Raw genomic sequence first — 21445 nt, 5'->3', positions numbered from 1 at the left:
CCCTACTAGAGCTGGGATACCCTGCCCAAAACCCACGGGACCCGACGGGTACCGACAGACCGGGCTCGGGCGGATGCATTTGCTAAACCCATTTAGGCCGGGTACGCATTAATACTTTAACCATTATTTGATGTTTTAACTATTGAAAAATAGCAGATATACAAGCTCACAGCGCATTTGCTATTTTTCCAAAAAATCAAGAACATTTGTGTACGACTTGAAAAAATCAACATGAAATCCACAAAAGTGGATTTCATCTCGTAATCTAAGCCCAGATCAGGTTCATGTTCACGTTCATGTTTAAAACGAGCCCTTCTCTACCGGCACTGATGGCCGCGATTGTTATTTTTCTGTTCTGAGTGAAGGAAAAATATTATCGCAACAAAAAAAATACTCTGATGACTTTTACTCATACTCTAGCCTCGCAAATAAGACTAAAAAAACACCTGGCACTCTGCAATGAAAATCATTGTTTAATCGACAGCATTAAACGCGTTTGCTTAATAGGTGGTCGGGCTTCGATTAGGAATAAAAGGGTAGCTGCGTTGGTGTCGGGACGCGGAGAGGGTCGGACGCATATTCATAATTAACGGTCGCATGTCGTTTCGGGTCGGACAGAAAACTGCCGGTAACGCCCGGGCTTCGATCCCAGCTCTAAAACAGTTTCATTTCATTTTTGAGGTGAATCTTCAAAAAGACATTGCCTGCATTTACTTCAAAACTATTTTTATATCCGTAGGGCTCAGAACACTGGCTTTGATGAGCAAACCTCAGTAGCAGTAGACAGTTTATATACAGTATGTATATATATATATATATATATATGTGTACATTAGGGCTGTCACGATTCCCATTCGAATTGAACCGAAATTGACGTTCGATTCAGTGAATCGAAATCACTACCCGAATCGCGATTCCCTTCTGTGCACGACTGCATGAGCACACGTCCAACTGCACGTCCGAACCACAAGGCTTTATGTTTTCCTGTGCATCCAGCACATGTGTGCTTCCGACGGGGGAGAGGAAAAAAAAGAGTGAAACAAGTGTCTTTCTTGATAAATCAAGACGATAGCTTAAATTAATAGCATAATATAGATCTCAGTGCTGGAAAAGGAGGTTCAAAGAATAGTATATCGTCGTTGTCGGGTGGAAACCTTGTATGTCCAAGACCGTTCGTTTTGTATGTATCATTTTATAAAAGAACTAAACTAGTGAAAACAGCAGATCTACAAGCACACAACGCCTCGCGGTGCGAGGCGTTGTGTGCTTGTAGATCGGCTGTTTTCACTACTTTTGTGTGACAGCCTTGTATGATGAAGCAGGGCCTTACTTGGTGAAAAGTAAGGCCTTGAAACTTGAAAAACTTGAAACTTGGAAATACGCGGTTTCTGCCCAACAGTGACGATATCCTCGTATCGAAAATCGAATCGTGACCTTAGAATCGAAAGTTGAATCGAATCGTGGGTTAGGCATATCGTGACAACCCTATGTGTGTGTGTGTGTGTGTGTGTGTGTGTGTGTGTGTGTGTGTGTGTGTGTGTGTGTGTGTGTGTGTGTAGAGGGAGAGAGAGAGAGAGAGAGAGAGAGAGAGAGAGAGAGAGAGAGAGAGATCTGAACTCGGTAGTGAAACATAACATACTGTGATATCTAATAATAGTAATAATAATAATTAATACATTCATATAAAATATTAAACACGATAAAACTCAAATACCTTAAACCTTGACTGCACAGCCAATGTGTGCAAATACTCTGACGGACACACACGCACGCACGCACACACGCACGCACGCACACACACACACACACACACACACACAACAGCGCTGCACGCAGGCACACGCACACACACACACACACACACACACACACACACACACACACACACACACACACACACACACGTACCGCGTGAATATTTGTGCGCGCGCGCGTGTGTGTGTGAAACAGTCTGTAGATAGAGAGGGGGCGGGGTCAGTCGTCCTTGCTGTGATTGACATCTAGGTTGACCACTTGCAGCTCTGTCAGGTTGCTGCTGCCACTCCCACTGGCCTGCTGCTGACCAATCACCATCTAGATGAGGATAAAAAAAAATACATCAAATAAAAACTTGTTGGTCTCATTTCTAGTTTTTTAACAGGCATTTATGGCGACCGTCAGGTCGCAGTTACTACCAAAACCTCCACCGGCTGTCTGTCAGTCTGTCAGTCAGTCTGTCCGTCACGTCACACTTTTCCCCAACTCATATCTCCGCCACCGTTGCCCCAATACATGCCAAACTTTGCACACACACTCCTTGCCTGCCAATCCACAACCTCCACCCCTCCAGGGACCCCCGGAGCTCCAGGGACCCCCCAAAAAGTGCAAAAATGACCAAATGCCGTAACTCGGGCTAGGAGCGACCGGGAGAGCCGGGGCCGGTACCCACGCGTCCGCCTCGGCGGCGCCAAGAGAGCCATCAACATGAATCTGTCCCATATAGCGCCACCATCAGGCCCATTTTTTCAAACACATTTTTGGACACTGCTCCTACAGATTTTGCAATAAAAATCACACAAATCGGTACACAGTATTTCTACACTCATGTCATCAACATGGATCTGTCCCATATAGCGCCACCTTCTGGCCGATTTTTTCAAACACATTTTTGGACACTGCTCCTACACATTTTGCCCTAAAATCACGCTGCGACCTGACGGTCGCTTATCTCCCAATTAGGGAGTCTTACTGGTAACTATTAATGGGACGATATATACATTTCACATCACGGTTATTGTGACCAAAGAAAACATGAATTACGATATGAGTTTGACCCCACGTTCAACCCAGAGTCAACTCAAACAAAGGGTCAAACTCGTTCTTCTGCTATACCACCGAAATGTGGAACGCCTTACCGAAGGCCATAAAGGAGTGTGGATCGCTAGCATCCTTTAAAATCGCCCTGAAAAGCCACTTACAGGCAGCAGCCGTTCACAACTGGTAAAAACAAACCTAGCCCAGCCCTACCCTCCCCTGCCCCCTCTTTGTATTTACCTACTGTATGTTTTTATTTAAATGTTTTCCCCTTTTTTCCTGACTATATCTACTGCATAGTACTGTGTTATATCTGTCTGCCATTGACTAGCGAAGTGTGATGTCACTTCCGTGAAATGGCGTGAAATGTCGCCCTCTACGGGGTTCATGCTGGTATTGTTTTGTATTCAAATCGCCATTGGTGAATTTGCGATCACCGCATATAAGAACTGTGTTAAAAATATAAACACACCATGCTCTCGGATTGACCCAAATGGATATGAAGCATCGACTAAGGTGGAAATGTACAGATTTATCCAAAGAGTAACACAATAAACGCTAGAAACGAGTTACACAGGCTATATCAGATATGAATGAATATCATAAACTATGCAGAACCCCCCCGCTGACAGAAACGCGCACATGGTGTGATTATTTTTTTAACACAGTCCTTATATGCGCCGATCGCAGATTCCCCAATGGCGATTTCAATACAAAACAATACCAGCATGAACCCCCTAGAGGGCGACATTACGCACAAATGACGACATGGCTTCGCTTCTCAATTCAATGTTGTATGAGATACTTCAATGGTTTCCTGTGGAAATAAGCTTAGTCTTTTCTAGGATCTCCTTTTAGTTGACCTTGTACCAGTGAACTGTACCATCATGAAACTGTACCTTTTCCTATGCAAACAGAGGCGTCAATTGGGTATGGCAAGCTATGGCAGCTGCCATACCTTGGCTACAGGGAGGAAATAATAAAATGTACTGTAATCGTGCCTGTTGCTAAGGTATGGCAACATGACTGGTGTCTTGCACAAGACACCAGTCATGTTGCCATACCTTAGCCTTTTCTGAACTGACGCCGCTGTATGCAAACTTCTAATGAAGTCTTCAATCAATCAATCAATCAATCAATCAAAATATCCCCAACATCCATTCTCCTGGAGCGGAACATTTGCCCCCCAAACAAATAGCAGATCTACAAGCTCACAAAGCGCTGTGTTGCGACGCGTTGTGAGCTTGTAAATCGGCTATTTTTTGGGCAAAGAGATTTAGTAGAGAGTGAAAAAAAGACTGTATTAAGTAGGTATATTAAGTAGGTATATTAAGTAGGTATATTAAGTAGGTATATTAAGTAGGTATATTATAAGTATGTTTTACCAATAGAGGGTTTAAATGGTACCGGATATGCAGCTCTGCAAATAAAAGGTGAATTACTGTATTTACCGGACTATAAGGCGCACTTAAAAGCCTTTAATTTTCTCACAAAACAACAGTGCGCCTTATAGTCCAGTGCGCCTTATATATGGACATTGACATTCCCTTTAGCACAGCTCCATCTGTTGGATGCATAACGCAACGGTAGCGTCTATTATGTGCGCCTTATAGTCCGGTGCGCCGTATATATGAAAACAGTTCGAAAATAGACGGGTAATACGGGTAATCCCAGTGCATGTTCCCCAGAGGGGTACAGTATCGCCCTTCATTTTGAGCGGTTACCATCAGGCAGGAGCCTTTGAACGTTCGCTAAATTCGACACAAGGGCGAATAAAAAACAGACGCCTTTTCGCTTTTTTGAAATTCGCTTTTGGTGTGGATGCTTCCATTGACTTTATAAGGTTTTTAAAAAAAGGCGAATTATATGCTAATTCGCTATTCGCCAATTGGCCCTCAGTGTGTACGGACCTTTAGGGTACCTCTAGCCAAGAAGAAGGGTTACAAGACATCATTTGTGCCAACTGCAGTGGAGATTTTAAATAAGAATCTGTTTAAATAGTTCCAACTCCCACAGCCCTTCATCACTGTTGCTATGTCATGGGATGCGTGTTTATATAAATATCGGTTCGATACCAATTTTAAGGCCAGCATCATTTTCCTATTAATAATACAAATAAGAGTCCTCAGGGCGACAAGCTATGCCCATACATGGAGATCCCTGTATGTAGAACCAGCCCCACAGAAATGGGCTGTCTTGGCCATCTATCTTGGCCATATATGAATTGTTAGTGTGGTATATATGTGGACAATGTCCTCCATATACGGCCATTTCCATATGAAGTCCTAACAGAATCCCTTTTGTGCTCATATATGGCGATCCCTGCTCTGAGTATCTGATATCACTGTGGTGTCACCTGTTTATGCCCATATATGGAGATCCCTGCCACAGATATAAAGAGCTAGATGCCTCGTTCGCCTCTGCAGTTCATTGGAGCGATGTGCAAAAGATCTAGTCCGGACTTCCTGGAAAAACCAAGGGAACGCTGTCAGTCAAAGTGACTACTGGCCAATCACAGCACGACTTTTCCGGGACTTATCCAAGGACCACAATTCATTTCAACAGAGCCAGTTCCGATGTTGCGCTGCTCAGCTGTTCTTACAGGCTGCATACGTAAAGACCCGCCCCCACCTGCCTCTGATTGGCCTGGCAACGTCCCTATGTGTGACGCACGCGGAAGCAATGAACACGGAAGTGATGAAGATTCCCTTGGTTGCTAAATGCATACGCCCCCTAGCCGAAGGAGGCGTCTACCTTTCTATGTCTATGACCCCTGCTCTTGAGTACCTGACATCACTGTGACGTCACAGTGATGTGTCAGGGGAACCACACCGTGTGTCAGGTGTTACCCGTACAGACGGACGACCGGACAGACAGACAAGCTGTGACGGTTCTGATAATGACCACTCCTTTTAAACCAGACTTGATAATGACCACTCCTTTTAAACCAGACTTGATAATGACCACTCCTTTTAAACCAGACTTGATAATGACCACTCCTTTTAAACCAGACTTGCTGTGACGGTTCTGATAATGACCACTCCTTTTAAACCAGACTTGCTGTGACGGTTCTGATAATGACCACTCCTTTTAAACCAGACTTGCTAAAACAGACCCGAGTTGCACGGAACTTGGTGAAATCTTCTACACCAAATCTCCTTGCCAAAAAATAGCAGATCTACAAGCTCACGATGTGTTGTACTTCCCATAGATTCCATATTGGAACAATATAAATATTCAAGAGAATTATTGTCATACTATAATTAATATGCTTTAGGTTTCCAGTAGGGTTGAATTCAATGTAGTTTTTGACAGCACATTTTGATTTAGTTTTAGTCTTTTGCATAAAATGTCATTTAAGTTTAGTCATAATTGAGTCACCTGAAAAGTTTTAGTTTTAGTCTTAATTAGTCGACAAAATATCATGTTTTTAGGCGACTAAATCTAGTTGATTTAGTCAACTGAAATGTATTTTGGCAGGCCTTGATGGCATCCTAATGACTGATTTTACACTTGGTTGTGTACTGAAAATAGCAAATCTACAAGCTCACAACGCGTCTATTTTCAGCACACAACACCTGAGAGCAACCAAACATAAAATGACTCTCTTCTCCACTAGTCCCTCCCTAACGTTTTAGTCTAGTTTTTATTTTGTTGACGAAATTGTCAATACATTTAGTCTTAATTTTAGTCATCACAGCTTAGTTTTTTAGTTTTTATCTAGTTTTCGTCAGTGAAAAAAACGCAGTCGACAAACATTTTTACTCAGTTTTAGTTGACAAAATCAACACTGGTTGAATTTACACCAGTTTTTACAGTAAAATGTGACAGTGGATTAGGGGTGCCACGGTTCAGTCAACCCACGGTTCAGTTCGTATCTCAGTTTTTGGCTCACGGTTTCGGTACAGTAAAAATTGAAAATGAAAAAGTAAAGAATCCAAAATGTTCAGTTAATTTTAAAGATGGGGTGCAATCATTTGTTTCCCCCCCTAAAACATAATCAGTTATTATGATTTTACTAGGAGGAAGACTTTCTCCAAAAAAAAGTGTACAGAAAGAGTTAACATTATGTTTTTATGTGGCCACACCCAAAAAAATAAAGACATTCGGTTCATTCGGTATGGGCTGTTCGATTCGGTACAGGGCCATTCGGTTCGGTATACCGGTTGGGTTCAGTATTGTGGCACCCCTATGGTGGATGTGGAGACAAAGACCAACACAAACACAATACATAGTTTTATACCATGGTTTATTAAACCTGCTGAAAACAACATCACAGCTGTAGTAAAGACATAGTTTTATACCATGGTTTAATAGCCCTGCTGAAAACATCACCACAGCTTTAGTAAAGACAACTCTTTCATTGGTTCTGCAGGTTTTCTTAGCCTGTTGAAAAAAAAAAAAGATTCTCCTTGAAAAATTTGAAGAAAAGAAAACACTGATTAAATCTGCAGCCTTGCATAATCATCACAAAAAAGGCTTATTTTTTTCTCCCCCGCCAGCTTCACATTCAAAACATAAATATTATAAAATAACAATCAAATCAAAATGTTGGCTCAAATATCGTGATTTTCCAGTTAGCAGATTTGACAGATTTTGCGGTTAATATCAGGCAACAGCAGCGCTCTGATGAATCCTGTATCCCTGATATACAGTAGACCAGGTTTCCCCAATTAGTTTTCCCCAAGGGCCAAATTACGTCCAGGGTACCAAGCCGAGGGCCACAACATTGAATTATGTCTAGGGTACCAAGCCGAGGGCCACAACATTGAATTATGTCTAGGGTACCAAGTTGAGGGCCACAACATTGAATTATGTCTAGGGTACCAAGCCGAGGGCCACAACATTGAATTATGTCTAGGGTACCAAGCCGAGGGCCACAACATTGCAGGGGGCGACGGTGGCGTTCCCGCTACTCCAGCGACAGTTCAGATATCGTCGTTGTCGGGTGAAAATCTTGTATGTCCAAAACCGTTCGTTTCGCATTTATCATTTTAAAAATTATTTAAACTAGTGAAAACAGCCAATCTACAAGCACACAACGCCTCGCACCGTGAGGCGTTGTGTGCTTGTAGATCAGCGGTTTTCACTACTTTTGTGCGACAGCCTTGTTTGATGAAGCAGGGCTTTACTTTACGAAAGAACATACACATTTTGAGATACGGGTTTTCCACCCGACAATGACGATATACTAGTGTTGTTGCTGCTCTTATACCACCATTATTACTGGGGTTGGTGGGGGCCAGACAGTAGCCCCCCCGCGGGCCGCAGATTGGCCCGCGGGCCGCCTATCGGGGAACCCTGCAGTAGACCTTGGACATCAAGTGGTTTGTTCCTGTCCAGGTTTTAAACGTCCATAAACTCCAACACACTGACGACACTCTTCATATTATTTTGGCGTCGTTTATGGGCAAAACATTTCAAAAAGAATAAATACAAAACAATAAAATGAAATAAAACAAGTCAAATCGGATATATTTGCTCTGGGATCACAGCATGTCACACATGGCTTGTAAATCAGATTATTTCCGGGACACCCGAGCGTGACAGTGTCCTACGACGAGTCCGACAAGGTCAAATGAAAACAGGGCGATAATTTAAGTGGCCAAGCGGCTGACCTTTGACCCTTGACCCCCTGACCCCCCTTACACTACAGTCTCAACTCAGAAACAGCATCTGCTTTATTTAAATAAACCTGTTCTTTTCCAAACCCCACCTACCATCTCTTTATTTAAATAAACCTGTTCTTTCCCAAACCCCACCTACCATCTCCTCCCCCAATACTAGCTGATCTACAAGCTCACCTCTCATTGCGAGCTTGTAATTGGCAATTTTGGGCAAAAGACCAATCAGAATAGACCCTGCCCCCCCCCCCCCCCCCCCCGAATAGGGGATGCTGGGGTTAAAGGAGTAGTTCACCCACCAAAATGACTTTTTTCCTTTTCTATTGTTTACTCACACCATGGACACTTTGAATTGAATGATTTATTTTTGTATTTGTCGCATTCCTAAGACAAAAAATGAATTATAGTAAATTTACCGACATTGATTCCGGATGGGCCAGAAATAAAAATAAAAATTATTGAACTCAAGTCTCCATGGCGTGAGTAATCAATAGGGAAAAAAAGTCATTTTGAGGGTGAACTACTCCTTTAAGTAGTAAAACAAATGAAATAAAGGACAGCATGTTTCTGCTTCCGTTGAGATGAACTTCCTGTTTCGTCCTATTTCTAAATAAATATCATCATACAAACAATGAATAAATAAACTCGCCTGTGTGCGTGTGTCATGTTTGAATGATACCAGGCCAAGTGAGCGCAAACACGACGACACACGTGAATATCTCCTAATATGGGCCGTTCTGTCCGTGACGTCCGTTATCTCCATACATGGAGTTCCGTGATCGTACGGACATACACACAAGGCCAGATGTAGGAGCGGTTAGCACCGAAAAAACAAACAAACAAACAAAAAACAAAAAAAAAAACTAAAAAACTAAAAAGAAAAAAAGGCCCATTTGGCTCAGGTTGTCATGTGTCGTCCTCTGCTGTCCTTCCCTAGCGCCCCCTAGTGGTCATGTGTTGTCCCTGCGTGTCCTCTGGAGCGGTGGCTCCCGGACACGTGGCGGGTCGCCAGAAATATGACTTTATTTTGTGTTTATCATCATTATTACTTCAAAGGTATTAAAAAATGTCAGGAAAAAATCTAAAGAAATCACAGTTATTCAAAAAGGATTCAAACTAATTCCTTATTAAATTAGAAAAAATAAGTAGCGGAAAATAGGCGATCTACAAGTAGCTCACCACGAGCCGCATTGCGTCAGCACGTCGTGAGCTTGTAGATCGGCTATAGCAGTGGTTCTCAACCTCTTCAGGCACTGACCTCCAAAATAATCATATCCCCCCCCCCCCCCCCCCCCCCCGACGAGCACTAAGAGTTGAGGCATTACGTTTTGTATAACACGGTTCTATTGTGAAAATAGCAGATCTACATGCGGAGAGGGAAAGTCACACTACGCTGTTTGGCTCTGTGCTCTCCAACTGTTCCAGAGCAAACTCCACCCCCTGGTGGCACTGTGTGGTACTACAGGTCCTTTACCACACCCAGCCCCCTGGTGGCGATGTGTGGGTACTATAGTCAGAGCGTTTCAGGCAAAAATCGTGCACTTTATGATAGAAGCATGACATTTGGCACACAGAACAGGCCATAGGGAACATTTTTGGCAATAGGGGCATCACAGATTTGTCTTGGGAAACTTGTGGGAGCCAATCAAAGTTGGGCTCTCATAGACCTTACCTTACAGTACAATAATACAAAAAAATAAATATGCTTTAAGTAGCATGTGAGGGGTCAAACTAGGTGTTTTTCGGGATTCTGAATCCAATTTAAGCATTGGTTTTGCATGAAAAACATACCTCTCCGAGAAACGGCCGCCGCAAAACTGTGAAAAGTGATGACTCATCACTAAACCATGGTTTTATGGGGTCCGTTTTTAGCCCAAGGAATGTTTTTCCTGCAAAACAAATGCTTGCATTGGATTCAGAATCCCGAAAAACACCTAATTTGACCCCTCACATGCTACTTAAGCAATATTTATTTTTTGTATTATTTTACTCTATAGTAAAGTCTAAGAGAGCCCAACTTTGATTGGCTCCCACAAGTTTCCCAAGACAAATCTGTGATATCCCTATTGCCAAAAATTTCCCTATGGCCTGTTCTAACTGTGTGCCAAATGTCATGCTTCTATCATAAAGTGCACGATTCCACCCTAAACGCCTGGACTACTACAGGTCCTTCACCACCCAGCCCCCTGGTGGTGATGTGTGGTACTACAGGTCCTTCACCACCCAGCCCCCTGGAGGTGATGTGTGGTACTACAGGTCCTTCACCACCCAGCCCATGGAGCTGCCTCGGCTCAGGCCCAGCCTGATGGTGCTCTTGCTGAAGGTGGTGTTCTCTGCCGCGCCGCCGCTCCGCGGTGAGGTGGTGGAGGAAGGGGGCGGGGTTTCGCTGGGGTCGAAGGTCACGGGCAGAGGTTCCGTCACCCAGCTCATCCTCTTGGTGTCGGCGGACGCTGTCAATCAAACGACAGAGAGCAGAGGCGTTAGCACGCAGTGGCGTCATTTCAGCTACAGTTTACAGTTTAGGCATTTAGCTGACGCTTTTAATCCATTTAGCTGACGCTTTTAATCCATTTAGCTGACGCTTTTAATCCATTTAGCTGACGCTTTTAATCCATTTAGCTGACGCTTTTAATCCATTTAGCTGACGCTTTTAATCCATTTAGCTGACGCTTTTAATCCATTTAGCTGACGCTTTTAATCCATTTAGCTGACGCTTTTAATCCATTTAGCAGACGCTTTTAATCCAAAGCCACTTACAATAAGCAGATAAAAACATCACAATAATAAACAAGATAATATGTCAGTACATCAACAGCAATATAACAAATGCAAATGGATATCTATCTAGAAAAAACACAATATAATCAAAGTTCTAAAAACCTAAAAAACAAATGCTAACTAGCTTCATGTATGGTCGGTCATTGATTTTTTTTCTGTAGTGCTAAGGATTTAGGTGGAGTCTGAAAAGGTGAGTCTTCAGTCCACGGTGAAAGCTAGCGAGTGAGTCCGTTGTTCTAAGTGCGACAGGGAGTTTATTCCACAACTTGGGAGCCAGGAGGGCAAAAGCTAAAGCGAAGGTATGGCAACATAGACTGTAAAACAAATATGGACGGTGCGAAGCCATTGGTTTCTATGCGGCGAAAATTACGCTTTTTTTGTCCCTTGTATGGGTGTTGCCATCATTGTTTGAATGGTACCCCAGGAATCATAAGGAATGCTATTGGCTGCCAATGGTCATGTGCAACCGCAGGGATACATGGGAGAATGTGGTCGGAGCCTCCCGAAATACAGCACACGAAGAAGAACACAGCCGGCTGGTATCAGTTTAGTTGGCCACGCCCCCCACAACTGTATCATCAAGTTTAACATAAATGAGACCATATTTGCACAAAACGCATACCATGCTAATTGAAAGGCAGTTTTTCACTAGCGACAGGAATCATAAAGTATTTACGACGATGTTTATTAAGGTTCGAAAATCAAAGAGGAAAATTAATGGGGTCCAATGGAGAAATATTATTTTTGGTACCTTGCGGGGGGAAAACAGCGCAACTAGTGGCCAATCATGGGATCTTTCTCTTCCGGGAAAGCTTCATGAATAATCCAGCCAACAACACCTCTGTATGGCACCAGTCATGTGGCCATACTACAGGTAAGTAGTAGATTGTTGCGACCGTTAGGTCGCAGTTACTATGAAAAGCTCCTCCGTCAGTCAGTCTGTCCGTCATGTCACACTTTTGTCCCTACTCTTATCTCTGGCACCGTTGCCCCTATCCATGCCAAACTTTGCACACACACTCCTTGGATGGCAAACCACAACCTCCGCCCCTGATTTCTCACATGGCCCTCTTCTAGCGCCACCATCAGGCCGATTTTTGCAAAACACATTTTTGGACACTGCTCCTGATTTTGGCCTGTTCCAGATGTCATCAACATGGATCTGTCACATTTCCCATATTCCCTCCTGATTGGCTACCATTGCCTTCTAAAGTTTGTGTATGCGACGTGACGGTCGCTTATCTCCCGATTGGTTTAGAGAACCGCTGGTTTTGTGATTGTATAATATCAGCTCTGACAGTTTGATAAAAACCCACATTTCCAGAGTCAGACTCCGGTTCCACCCTGTTGGATCCACTCACCCTGTTTTCTTCTTCTCTTCTTCTTCAGTCCTGCCGGGTCGCTTGAGGCCACGCCCTCCTGCTGAAAAACAACACGCCATCCCATAATAACCTCTTAATATCGGTAACAATAACATGTATTAATGCCATGCAAAAGGCTACGCAATCGCCATGCTATCGCTAGTTAACGTCAACAGTCAACAGCAAGAACGCTACACACAGCAAGGCGTTAGGCTAACGTTAGCTTGTTGCTTTCAACCGTAATGTTACTGTGCTTAATGAAACAGCTGCTAGCTAGCTTCCCGGTTAGCATAGCTTCACGTTGCAACTACGTAGCTAGTATGTTTAAACTTACCGTCTTTGGTCTGAATGACGTGAAAAGTCATCCGACGACAAAGTTGTCAGCAAACACTTAAAAGCATTCCGAAAAAGAAAAAAACTAAATTCAAGCACAACCAAGATGCAGGCCTAACCTCCACTCACTACGTCCCATAGCCTGGAAGAAGCGTTGGAGCTCTGATTGGCCCATAGGCTACGCTCACACTACATCCCACGGCCTGGGGGGAGCGATTACTCTGACCAATGGATGGTTAGTAAAGATGTAACGTTCTGAAAGCGAATCGGAAGCGGCGATCCAAGCGTGATCCCACGCTCCAGCATTGTTATCCCACGGTCCAGCAGGTTTGTATAAAAATAAATATCCTACTATAAATTTAAAGCTTAATTTTCTACCGCCGTGTTGAAACTCATTTCCTGATTATTTTGTTTTACCATTGAGCTAATAGAGCCAGCATGCTTGATCAGGGGATACATTTAACCTTGACCTTCAGGTCAAACTTCCTCGGTCTAAAATGTCTGTGACCTAACCTTTGACCTGTGTAGGCTTGTTTTACATTCATGTTTTCCAAAAATGAGTCTTGAAAAATGGACGTCGTCTTATAATCAGAGTTGTCTTATATTCGGTACAATACGGTATTTCTTATTGCGACCGTTAGGTCGCAAGGTACAATGCAAAGCTCCACCGGCTGTCCCTCCGTCAGTCAGTCAGTCTGTCAGTCTGTCACGTCACACTTTTGGGCCCTACTCTTATCTCCAGCACCGTTGCCCCTATCCATGCCAAACTTTGCACACACACTCCTTGGCTGGCAAAACCACAACCTCCACCCCTGATTTCTCACATGGCCCTCTTCTAGCGCCACCATCAGGCAGATTTTTGCAAAACACATTTTTGGACACTGCTCCTACAGATTTTGGCCTAAAATCACGCAAAGCGGTACACAGTATCTCTAAAGTCATGTCATCAACATGGATCTGTCCCATTTCCCATATTCCCTCCTGATTGGCTACGATTGCCTTCTAAAGTTTGTGTATTGACCTTACGGTCGCTTATCTCCCGATTAGGGAGTCTTACTGGTAATATTATTTCTCTCATTATTATGTTTGACCAGTTTTTATAGCTCATCACTTCACCGTCCCCAGGTGGCAGTGACGTGACTAGCTAAAAAAAAAAAAAATATATATATATATATATATATATATATATATATATATATACTGCACCAAAAATAATTAACAAACTACACTATAAAAACTGTATACTATAATTAAAAAAAATCTAACCCAAGTTTAAAGTGAGCGGTGGTGCGTGTGCCTGTGTGTGTGTGTGTGTGTGTGTGTGTGTGTGTGTGTGTGTGCGTGGCCATGTGTGTGTAGCAGTTCATTTCAGGGTTGAGCGTGTGCGCGTGTGACGCAACAGCGCCACTTGGTTCACCACAGCGGTACTGCAGCTCATGCTCAGGCTACATACCCACACACGCACGCATAGTAACGCACGCACTCACGCTACGTATAAGACATACACAAACAGCACAGTCCAAGAATGGGTCTCAAACAGAGCAGCTCCACACAGACACACACTGTACTCTGTACGGTTGAATAGAGCAGGGGTTCCCAAACTTTTTTGTCTCAGGGCACCCCATAAATATTTGTTTAATCCGAGGCACCCCTACATTATCACTCCCAGCACCTTATATTTATAGCATATCGTCGTTGTCGGTTGGAAACCTTGTTTGTCCAAAACCGTTCGTTAATGTACAAAACTAGTGAAAACAGCAGATCTACAAGCACACAACGCCTGCTTGTAGATCGGCTGTTTTCACTAGTTTTGTGCGACAGTCTTGGGCTTTGCTTTACCAAAAGACGTACACATTTTAAACGTGGAGACACAAGGTTTCTGCCCGACAGTGACAATATTTTAGCGATTATGTTGCGAGGAAAACGTTGAGATAATAGACATTTTGGTTAGAACTGACCGAAAATAACTTTGTACTTAAAGTTTAAAATGATACTAAATATATTTTCAAGTAAATTCCAAATATTATCAATTTATCTCGCGGCACCCCTGGACTGCCGTCACGGCACCCCAGGGTGCCCCGTCACCCACTCTGAAAACCCCTGGAATAGAATACAGACACACACTGTACTCTGTACTGTTGAATGGAGTACAGACACACGGTGCACCCCCCACCCAAAATGTGGAACGCCCTACCGAAGGTCTTAAAGGAGTGTGGATCCCTAGCATCCTTTAAAATCACCCTGAAACGCCACTTACAGGCTGCAGCCATTCGCAACTGGTAAAAACAAACATAGCCCAGCCCTACCCTCCCCTGACCCTTCTTTGAATTATGTTTGTATATATTTATTTTTCTTTTTCCCCTTTTTTTCCTGATTATATCTATTGCATAGTACTGTGTTTTATCCGTCTGTCATTCAATGTTATATGAGATACTTCAATGGTTTCCTGTGGAAATAAGCGTAGTATTTTCTAGGATCTCCTTTTAGTAGACCTTGTACCAGTGAACTGTACCGTCATGAAACTGTACCTTTTCCTATGCAAACTTCTAATAAAGTCTTCAATCAATCAATCAAAAGGAAGGAAAAATGTGTGTGGCTAAAATGAGAGACTGAAAGAAACTCAGAAGGATATCCTGCGATTCCTAATATTAAAAATGCCAGAGTGATATGTATGCATATTATGTTCTATCATAGTAATATGTATAGGCTATGTGCAAATTATGCAACTGAAGACATTATATTGCCTTTTGATAGCTATTCAACATCTTATTATTAATCTATAACCCATTTAGGCCTGTGATTATTGAATGCTTTAACTATTGAAAAACAGCAGATCTACAAGCTCACAGGTCGAGCTTGTAGATCTGCTATTTTTGAAAAAGTCGTGAAAATGTGTGCAAAATCTTTGAATACATGTATTTTTTTAAGCGAACGTTTGTAACTCAAATTTTGCTTCTGGGTGGGTCCCTGGAACTAAATATTTTGAGATGGGGTCCGTGGCCAAATACATATCATTTTGGGGGTCCTTCACATGAACCACTGACATAGTAGTCTCTCAAGAACAGACTGACTGAGCTCCGGTTAAGTGAAAAGGATCTTTTCTTTGATGATGGCTATAGCCAGATTGCTGACATTGCTCAAAAAACCTTAGAAGGATTCAAAAGACACAGCTCAAAATCGGCTCAAAATTCAAATGTTCGCGATTTAAAAAAAATAGCAGATCTACAAGCTCGCAGCGCGGCACTTGGTGCCGCACTGTGAGCTACTTACAGTTCTGAATGGGATAATGTGTGAATGGGTTAATGTGTGAATAGGATAATGTGTGAATGGCATAATGTGTGAATGGGATAATGTGTGAATGGTATAGTGTGTGAATGGGATAATGTAATGGGATAATGTGTGAATGGTATAGTGTGTGAATGGGATAATGTAATGGGATAATGTGTGAATGGGATAATGTGTGAATGGGATAATGTGTGAATGGGATAATGTGTGAATGGGATAATGCAATGGGATAATGCAATGGGATAATGTGAATGGGATAATGTGTGAATGGGATAATGTGTGAATGGGATAATGTAATGGGATAATGTGAATGGGATAATGTGTGAATGGGATAATGTAATGGGATAATGTAATGGGATAATGTGAATGGGATAATGTGTGAATGGGATAATGTAATGGGATAATGTGAATGGGATAATGTGTGAATGGGATAATGTAATGGGATAATGTGAATGGGATAATGTGTTAATGGGATAATGTGTGATAACGTGTGAATGGGATAATGTGTGAATGGGATAATGTGTGAATGGGATAATGTGTGAATGGGATAATGTGTGAATGGGATAATGATAATGTGTGAATGGGATAATGTGTGAATGGGATAATGATAATGTGTGAATGGGATAATGTGTGAATGGGATAATGATAATGTGTGAATGGGATAATGAGTGAATGGGATAATGTGATGGTATAATGTAATGGGATAATGTAATGGGATAATGTGTGTGTGAATGGGATAATGTGTGTGTGAATGGGATAATGTGTGAATGGGATAATGTAATGGGATAATGTGTGAATGGGATAATGTGTGTGAATGGGATAATGTAATGTGTGAATGGGATAATGTGTGAATGGGATAATGTGTGAATGGGATAATGTGTGAATGGGATAATGTGTGAATGGGATAATGTGTGAATGGGATAATGTGTGAATGGGATAATGTGTGAATGGGATAATGTGTGAATGGGATAATGTGTGAATGGGATAATGTGTGAATGGGATAATGTGAATGGGATAATGTGTGAATGGGATGTGTGAATGGGATAATGTGTGAATGGGATAATGTGTGAATGGGATAATGTGTGAATGGTATAATGTGTGAATGGGATAATGTGTGAATGGGATAATGTGTGAATGGGATAATGTGAATGGGATAATGTGTGAATGGGATAATGTGTGAATGGGATAATGTGTGAATGGGATAATGTGAATGGGATAATGTGTGAATGGGATAATGTGTGAATGGTATAATGTGTGAATGGGATAATGTGTGAATGGGATAATGTGAATGGGATAATGAGTGAATGGGATAATGAGTGAATAGGATAATGTGTGAATGGGATAATGTGTGAATGGGATAATGTGAATGGGATAATGAGTGAATGGGATAATGAGTGAATAGGATAATGTGTGAATGGGATAATGAGTGAATGGGATAATGTGTGAATGGGATAATGTGTGAATGGGATAATGAGTGAATGGGATAATGTGTGAATGGGATAATGTGTGAATGGGATAATGTGTGTACTTACAGAATGCAGCTGAACAGCAGACACCGGAATCTGAGTGACAGGAGGAAGTGATGTCAGAAACACCTGGGACACGCCTCCTAAACACACAACAATAAAGAACATTAATACACGGCTTATTTGAATGCGTGATTCTGATTGGTCAATCGCTGAAATCAGCGGTGTGATATTTCTTGATAACAGACCACTGCCTAATCAAAGGCTCAGAACACCTGCTGGACTCAGGCTGCACTGTGTGAATTTAGTACCGTATCCAACATGTCAGCCATGTAAACAAACACACAGTGACATTTACAACTAAACGTTGCTCTCAAGAATGTTTTTTGAAAACATTTGAAGCGAGAAATAGACGATGCAGTAACCAGATATGGATTCTATTTGATCAACACTTCCTTGTTTGCGCCGAGACAACGTTGTGCTCTGCGCACGGCCAGTGCAACAGTACAAGCCGTCGAAATGGGTTTCCTCAGACGGGTGGCTGGTATCTCACTTAGAGATAGTCAGTCACCCGAGAGAGACTTGGAGTAGAACCGCTGCTCCTACACTTGGAAAGGAGTCAGCTTAGGTGGTTCGGGGGAATCTAGTACGGATAGGGTTACCAATCGTCCTGTTTTTGGAAACTAAAAGACGTGTCCCATATTGAACTGATACGGGACGCTCTTTGTCCCGTATTTGAAGATTGGGGGATAAATATGAATGACGGGATGATTTAAGCCCTTTGCACACAGGCGCGTTTAACCGCACGGATAAAACGGACAATATAATTTTTCGAAAAGAAAACAATGATTCTCTATGACCTCATGCACACCGGCTCCGAATTAGCCGTGCGACGAGTGGCTGCCGCCGTGCGTTTTTTTCTCGATCGAACCCAGTTCGATTCGTGAGTCTTGTCGCATGCGGTATAAAACTCATCACTCCTTTTATGACTCCTTTTTGGATCCGCAGCGTCGATTCCGCACAGCCTTGCACACCAAATCCAATGCAATGCAGTTACTCATATGGAGACCCCTTCATGATAGTTATGTTATGTCAAAACATGCCCATATATGGACATTACCAAATATGGGCATTCCCATATATGTCCTTAATATTGATAACATAATATCCTTAATAATGTCCTTAATATTGACAATATAGGAATCTCCATATATGGGCATAAAACGTAGTTAAAGGGGAAGACCACCCATTTTCAATATTGAAATATGTCATTAATAGATGGATGGATGGATGGATGGATGGGTGGGTGGATGGATGGATGGATGGATAGATAGATGGATACCTTTATTATCCCAAGGGGGAAAATCAGTTGCCCGGAGGCAGCACAGCAGTATAAGGTTATTTAAAAAGTTACAGAGAAGTAAGAAAAAGATAAAAGAAAAACAAGAACAGAGTACAGTAAAGAGCAAGGTACATCAAGAGAGGGAACAAATAATATATAAATATATATACATAAAGCGTCCTTAACTCATACCCTGCCAAGCCCGAGGAACCCGAGAATTTTGGGATGTCCCTCCCTGCCACGCCCGAGGAACCCGAGAATGGCCGCCATTTTGAAAACATTTTTTTTTTTTTTTTTTTTTTTTTCATTTTTTTTTTTTTTTGGACCCCAAAAACGTTAGTAGGCATGATAGCGATCGCGAAATTGCTTGTTTAACCCCCATACAACCCCCATACAACTCAGGTAGCAGACCTCCAAGCTCACAACAGTGTAAAACATAGTGGCTGCTATCTCATGAATGCCTGAACGGATTTCCATTCGGATTCTTTTGTTTGAAAGCTGTGAGCAATGTGGACACACGTGGTGCATTATCTAGGCATGGGTGTGCATGATCCGTGCACTATGAATTACATGGAAGTCTATGGAGACAGTTTGGCAGGATTGGAGTACGAAGGTATTGTTAAATGGCAGCAAATGAGTTAACACTCACCCTGCCAAAAAAGACGTTTCTTTAATAAAAACGTCTTTTTAACTATGGACCTCCCTGCCAGACGTCTTCTGGACGTTTTTTCAAAAAAGAAAAAATAAAAAAAAAAGATTTTGGACCTCCAACAATGTACTAGGCATGATCGCGATCGCGAAATTGCATGTTTAACCCCCATACCAACCCCATCTTTCAAACATGGCAGCCATGTTTGTTTAAATTTGAAGAAAACATAAGGGCTCCTTTCTCCTGAATGCCTGAACGGATTTCCAAGCGGATTTTTTAGTTTGAAAGCTGTGAAAAGCATGCACATGCATAGTGCATGATCTGTGCACGAATGTGTGCACCAGCGTGCACACAATTTTTTTAACCCTTTGTTGGCGAAACGGCAATATAAGAGGTCCCAGTTAAGCACAACTATATGAATAGTACAGATAGACAGATAGAATAGATGGCTGTTGCAGTTGCGTTCGCATGCGCTTCTGCTGTCTGTGCAGACGCTGCAGCTCCGTACTAGGGGTGGGCGATATGGAAAAATACAATATCACAATATTTTCCCAAGCTGTATCACGATACACGATTTTATCACAACTCTTTTTTTCAAGTTGTTTTTTATGGATATTTTTCAAGTCAAAAAAAAAAAACTAGACTCTCAGGGTTTCCTTTTGGGAGGTCTAAATTGAACTTTACAAGTATGTAACTCTGACAGTATACAAATGAATTAAATGGAGACATTGACATTTTACATTTTGAGAACTACTGATTCAGACCAAAATGCAGGTTTACATTGAATTCTGCAATGAATCTCTGTATTAACGATTAAACAGGATTTCTTTTACAAGGCCCCATCAATTGTATCACGATATATACGATACCTCTGAAAAGGCATATCGTGGAGACATCGTATCGTCTCAACGATAATTATCACCATATCGCCCACCCCTACTCCGTACCCCGGAAGCGTTTCTCTGCAGCAGCCTTCTCCGTGCGATGCTCACGCCGCCGACGCTGCAGCTGCGTATCCCGGCGGCGTTTCTCTGCGGCAGCCTTCTCTGTGCGATTCTGGCGCCGACGACGCTGCAGCTCCGTATCCCGGCGGCGTTTCTCTGCGGCGGCCTTCTCCGTGAGATTCTCAAGCCGACGACGCTTCAGCTCCGTATCACGGCGGCGTTCATCTGCAGTGGCTTCCTCCGTGAGATTCTCTCGCCGGCGCCGCTGGCGTTCCCTGCCAATACGGCGGCGGCGCTCGTCGGCAGTCTCCCCTGGAACATGGCAGCATGTGGGCATGTGGGCATGGGTGGCTGGGGATCCTGCTCCATGTTCACGCGGTGGTGAACTTTGACATGTGATCAACTTTCGCTTTGCCACGCAATCAACTTCAGAGCAGTGATGTGGCACAGAGTGACAGTGAGTCACAGTGATGTGGTACAGAATGACTCATATATGGGCATAAAAGGGATGTCACGTGACATCACTTCCTGTACTGACAGTCAGACAAGTGTGACATCACTTCCTGTCATTACCAAATATGGGCATTCCCATGTGTCCTTAAATTAACTCATTCTGTGCCAATGCCATTTTTTTTTCAAAAGCCCTGGGTGCCAATGACGGTTTATGACGGCTTTTGTTTTTTGTATAGAAAAAAAAAACTTTTTTTGTCAAAATGACCTGAGATCAGAGAGATGCTTTTCACTGTTTGTGTGTTCGCTCCCTCGTTTAGCTGATTGAGAAAATGTGTGTTCATTCTAGTGGATGGACACTTTTTTTCATTCAAACAGCTCTATCTCTGGAACCATTTGTCTGATTGACAAAATCCTTTT

At 42.6% G+C, this 21445-nt stretch overlaps 1 protein-coding gene across 1 annotated transcript in view; it reads right to left on the bottom strand.

Annotated features, from left to right (window-relative positions):
• Positions 1–1582: 1582 nt before the first annotated feature.
• Positions 1583–21445, bottom strand: part of LOC308281749 (serum response factor-like) — a 54097-nt gene continuing 34234 nt past the window's right edge. Inside the window, exons 9-11 of the mRNA XM_080722034.1 lie at positions 17707–17783; positions 1875–2073; positions 1583–1826 (exon numbers count right to left, since the gene is read on the bottom strand). Of these exons, the coding sequence (XP_080578160.1) occupies positions 1975–2073; positions 17707–17783 (176 nt within the window). The 3' untranslated portion in view covers positions 1583–1826; positions 1875–1974. The remainder of the gene's footprint in view (positions 1827–1874; positions 2074–17706; positions 17784–21445) is intronic.

Source organism: Nannobrachium achirus, assembly GCF_963921795.1.
Source record: "Nannobrachium achirus genome assembly, chromosome: 3".
In the NCBI taxonomy this organism is placed as follows: Eukaryota; Metazoa; Chordata; class Actinopteri; order Myctophiformes; family Myctophidae; genus Nannobrachium; species Nannobrachium achirus.
This window is presented reverse-complemented; position numbering and strand designations above follow the sequence as displayed.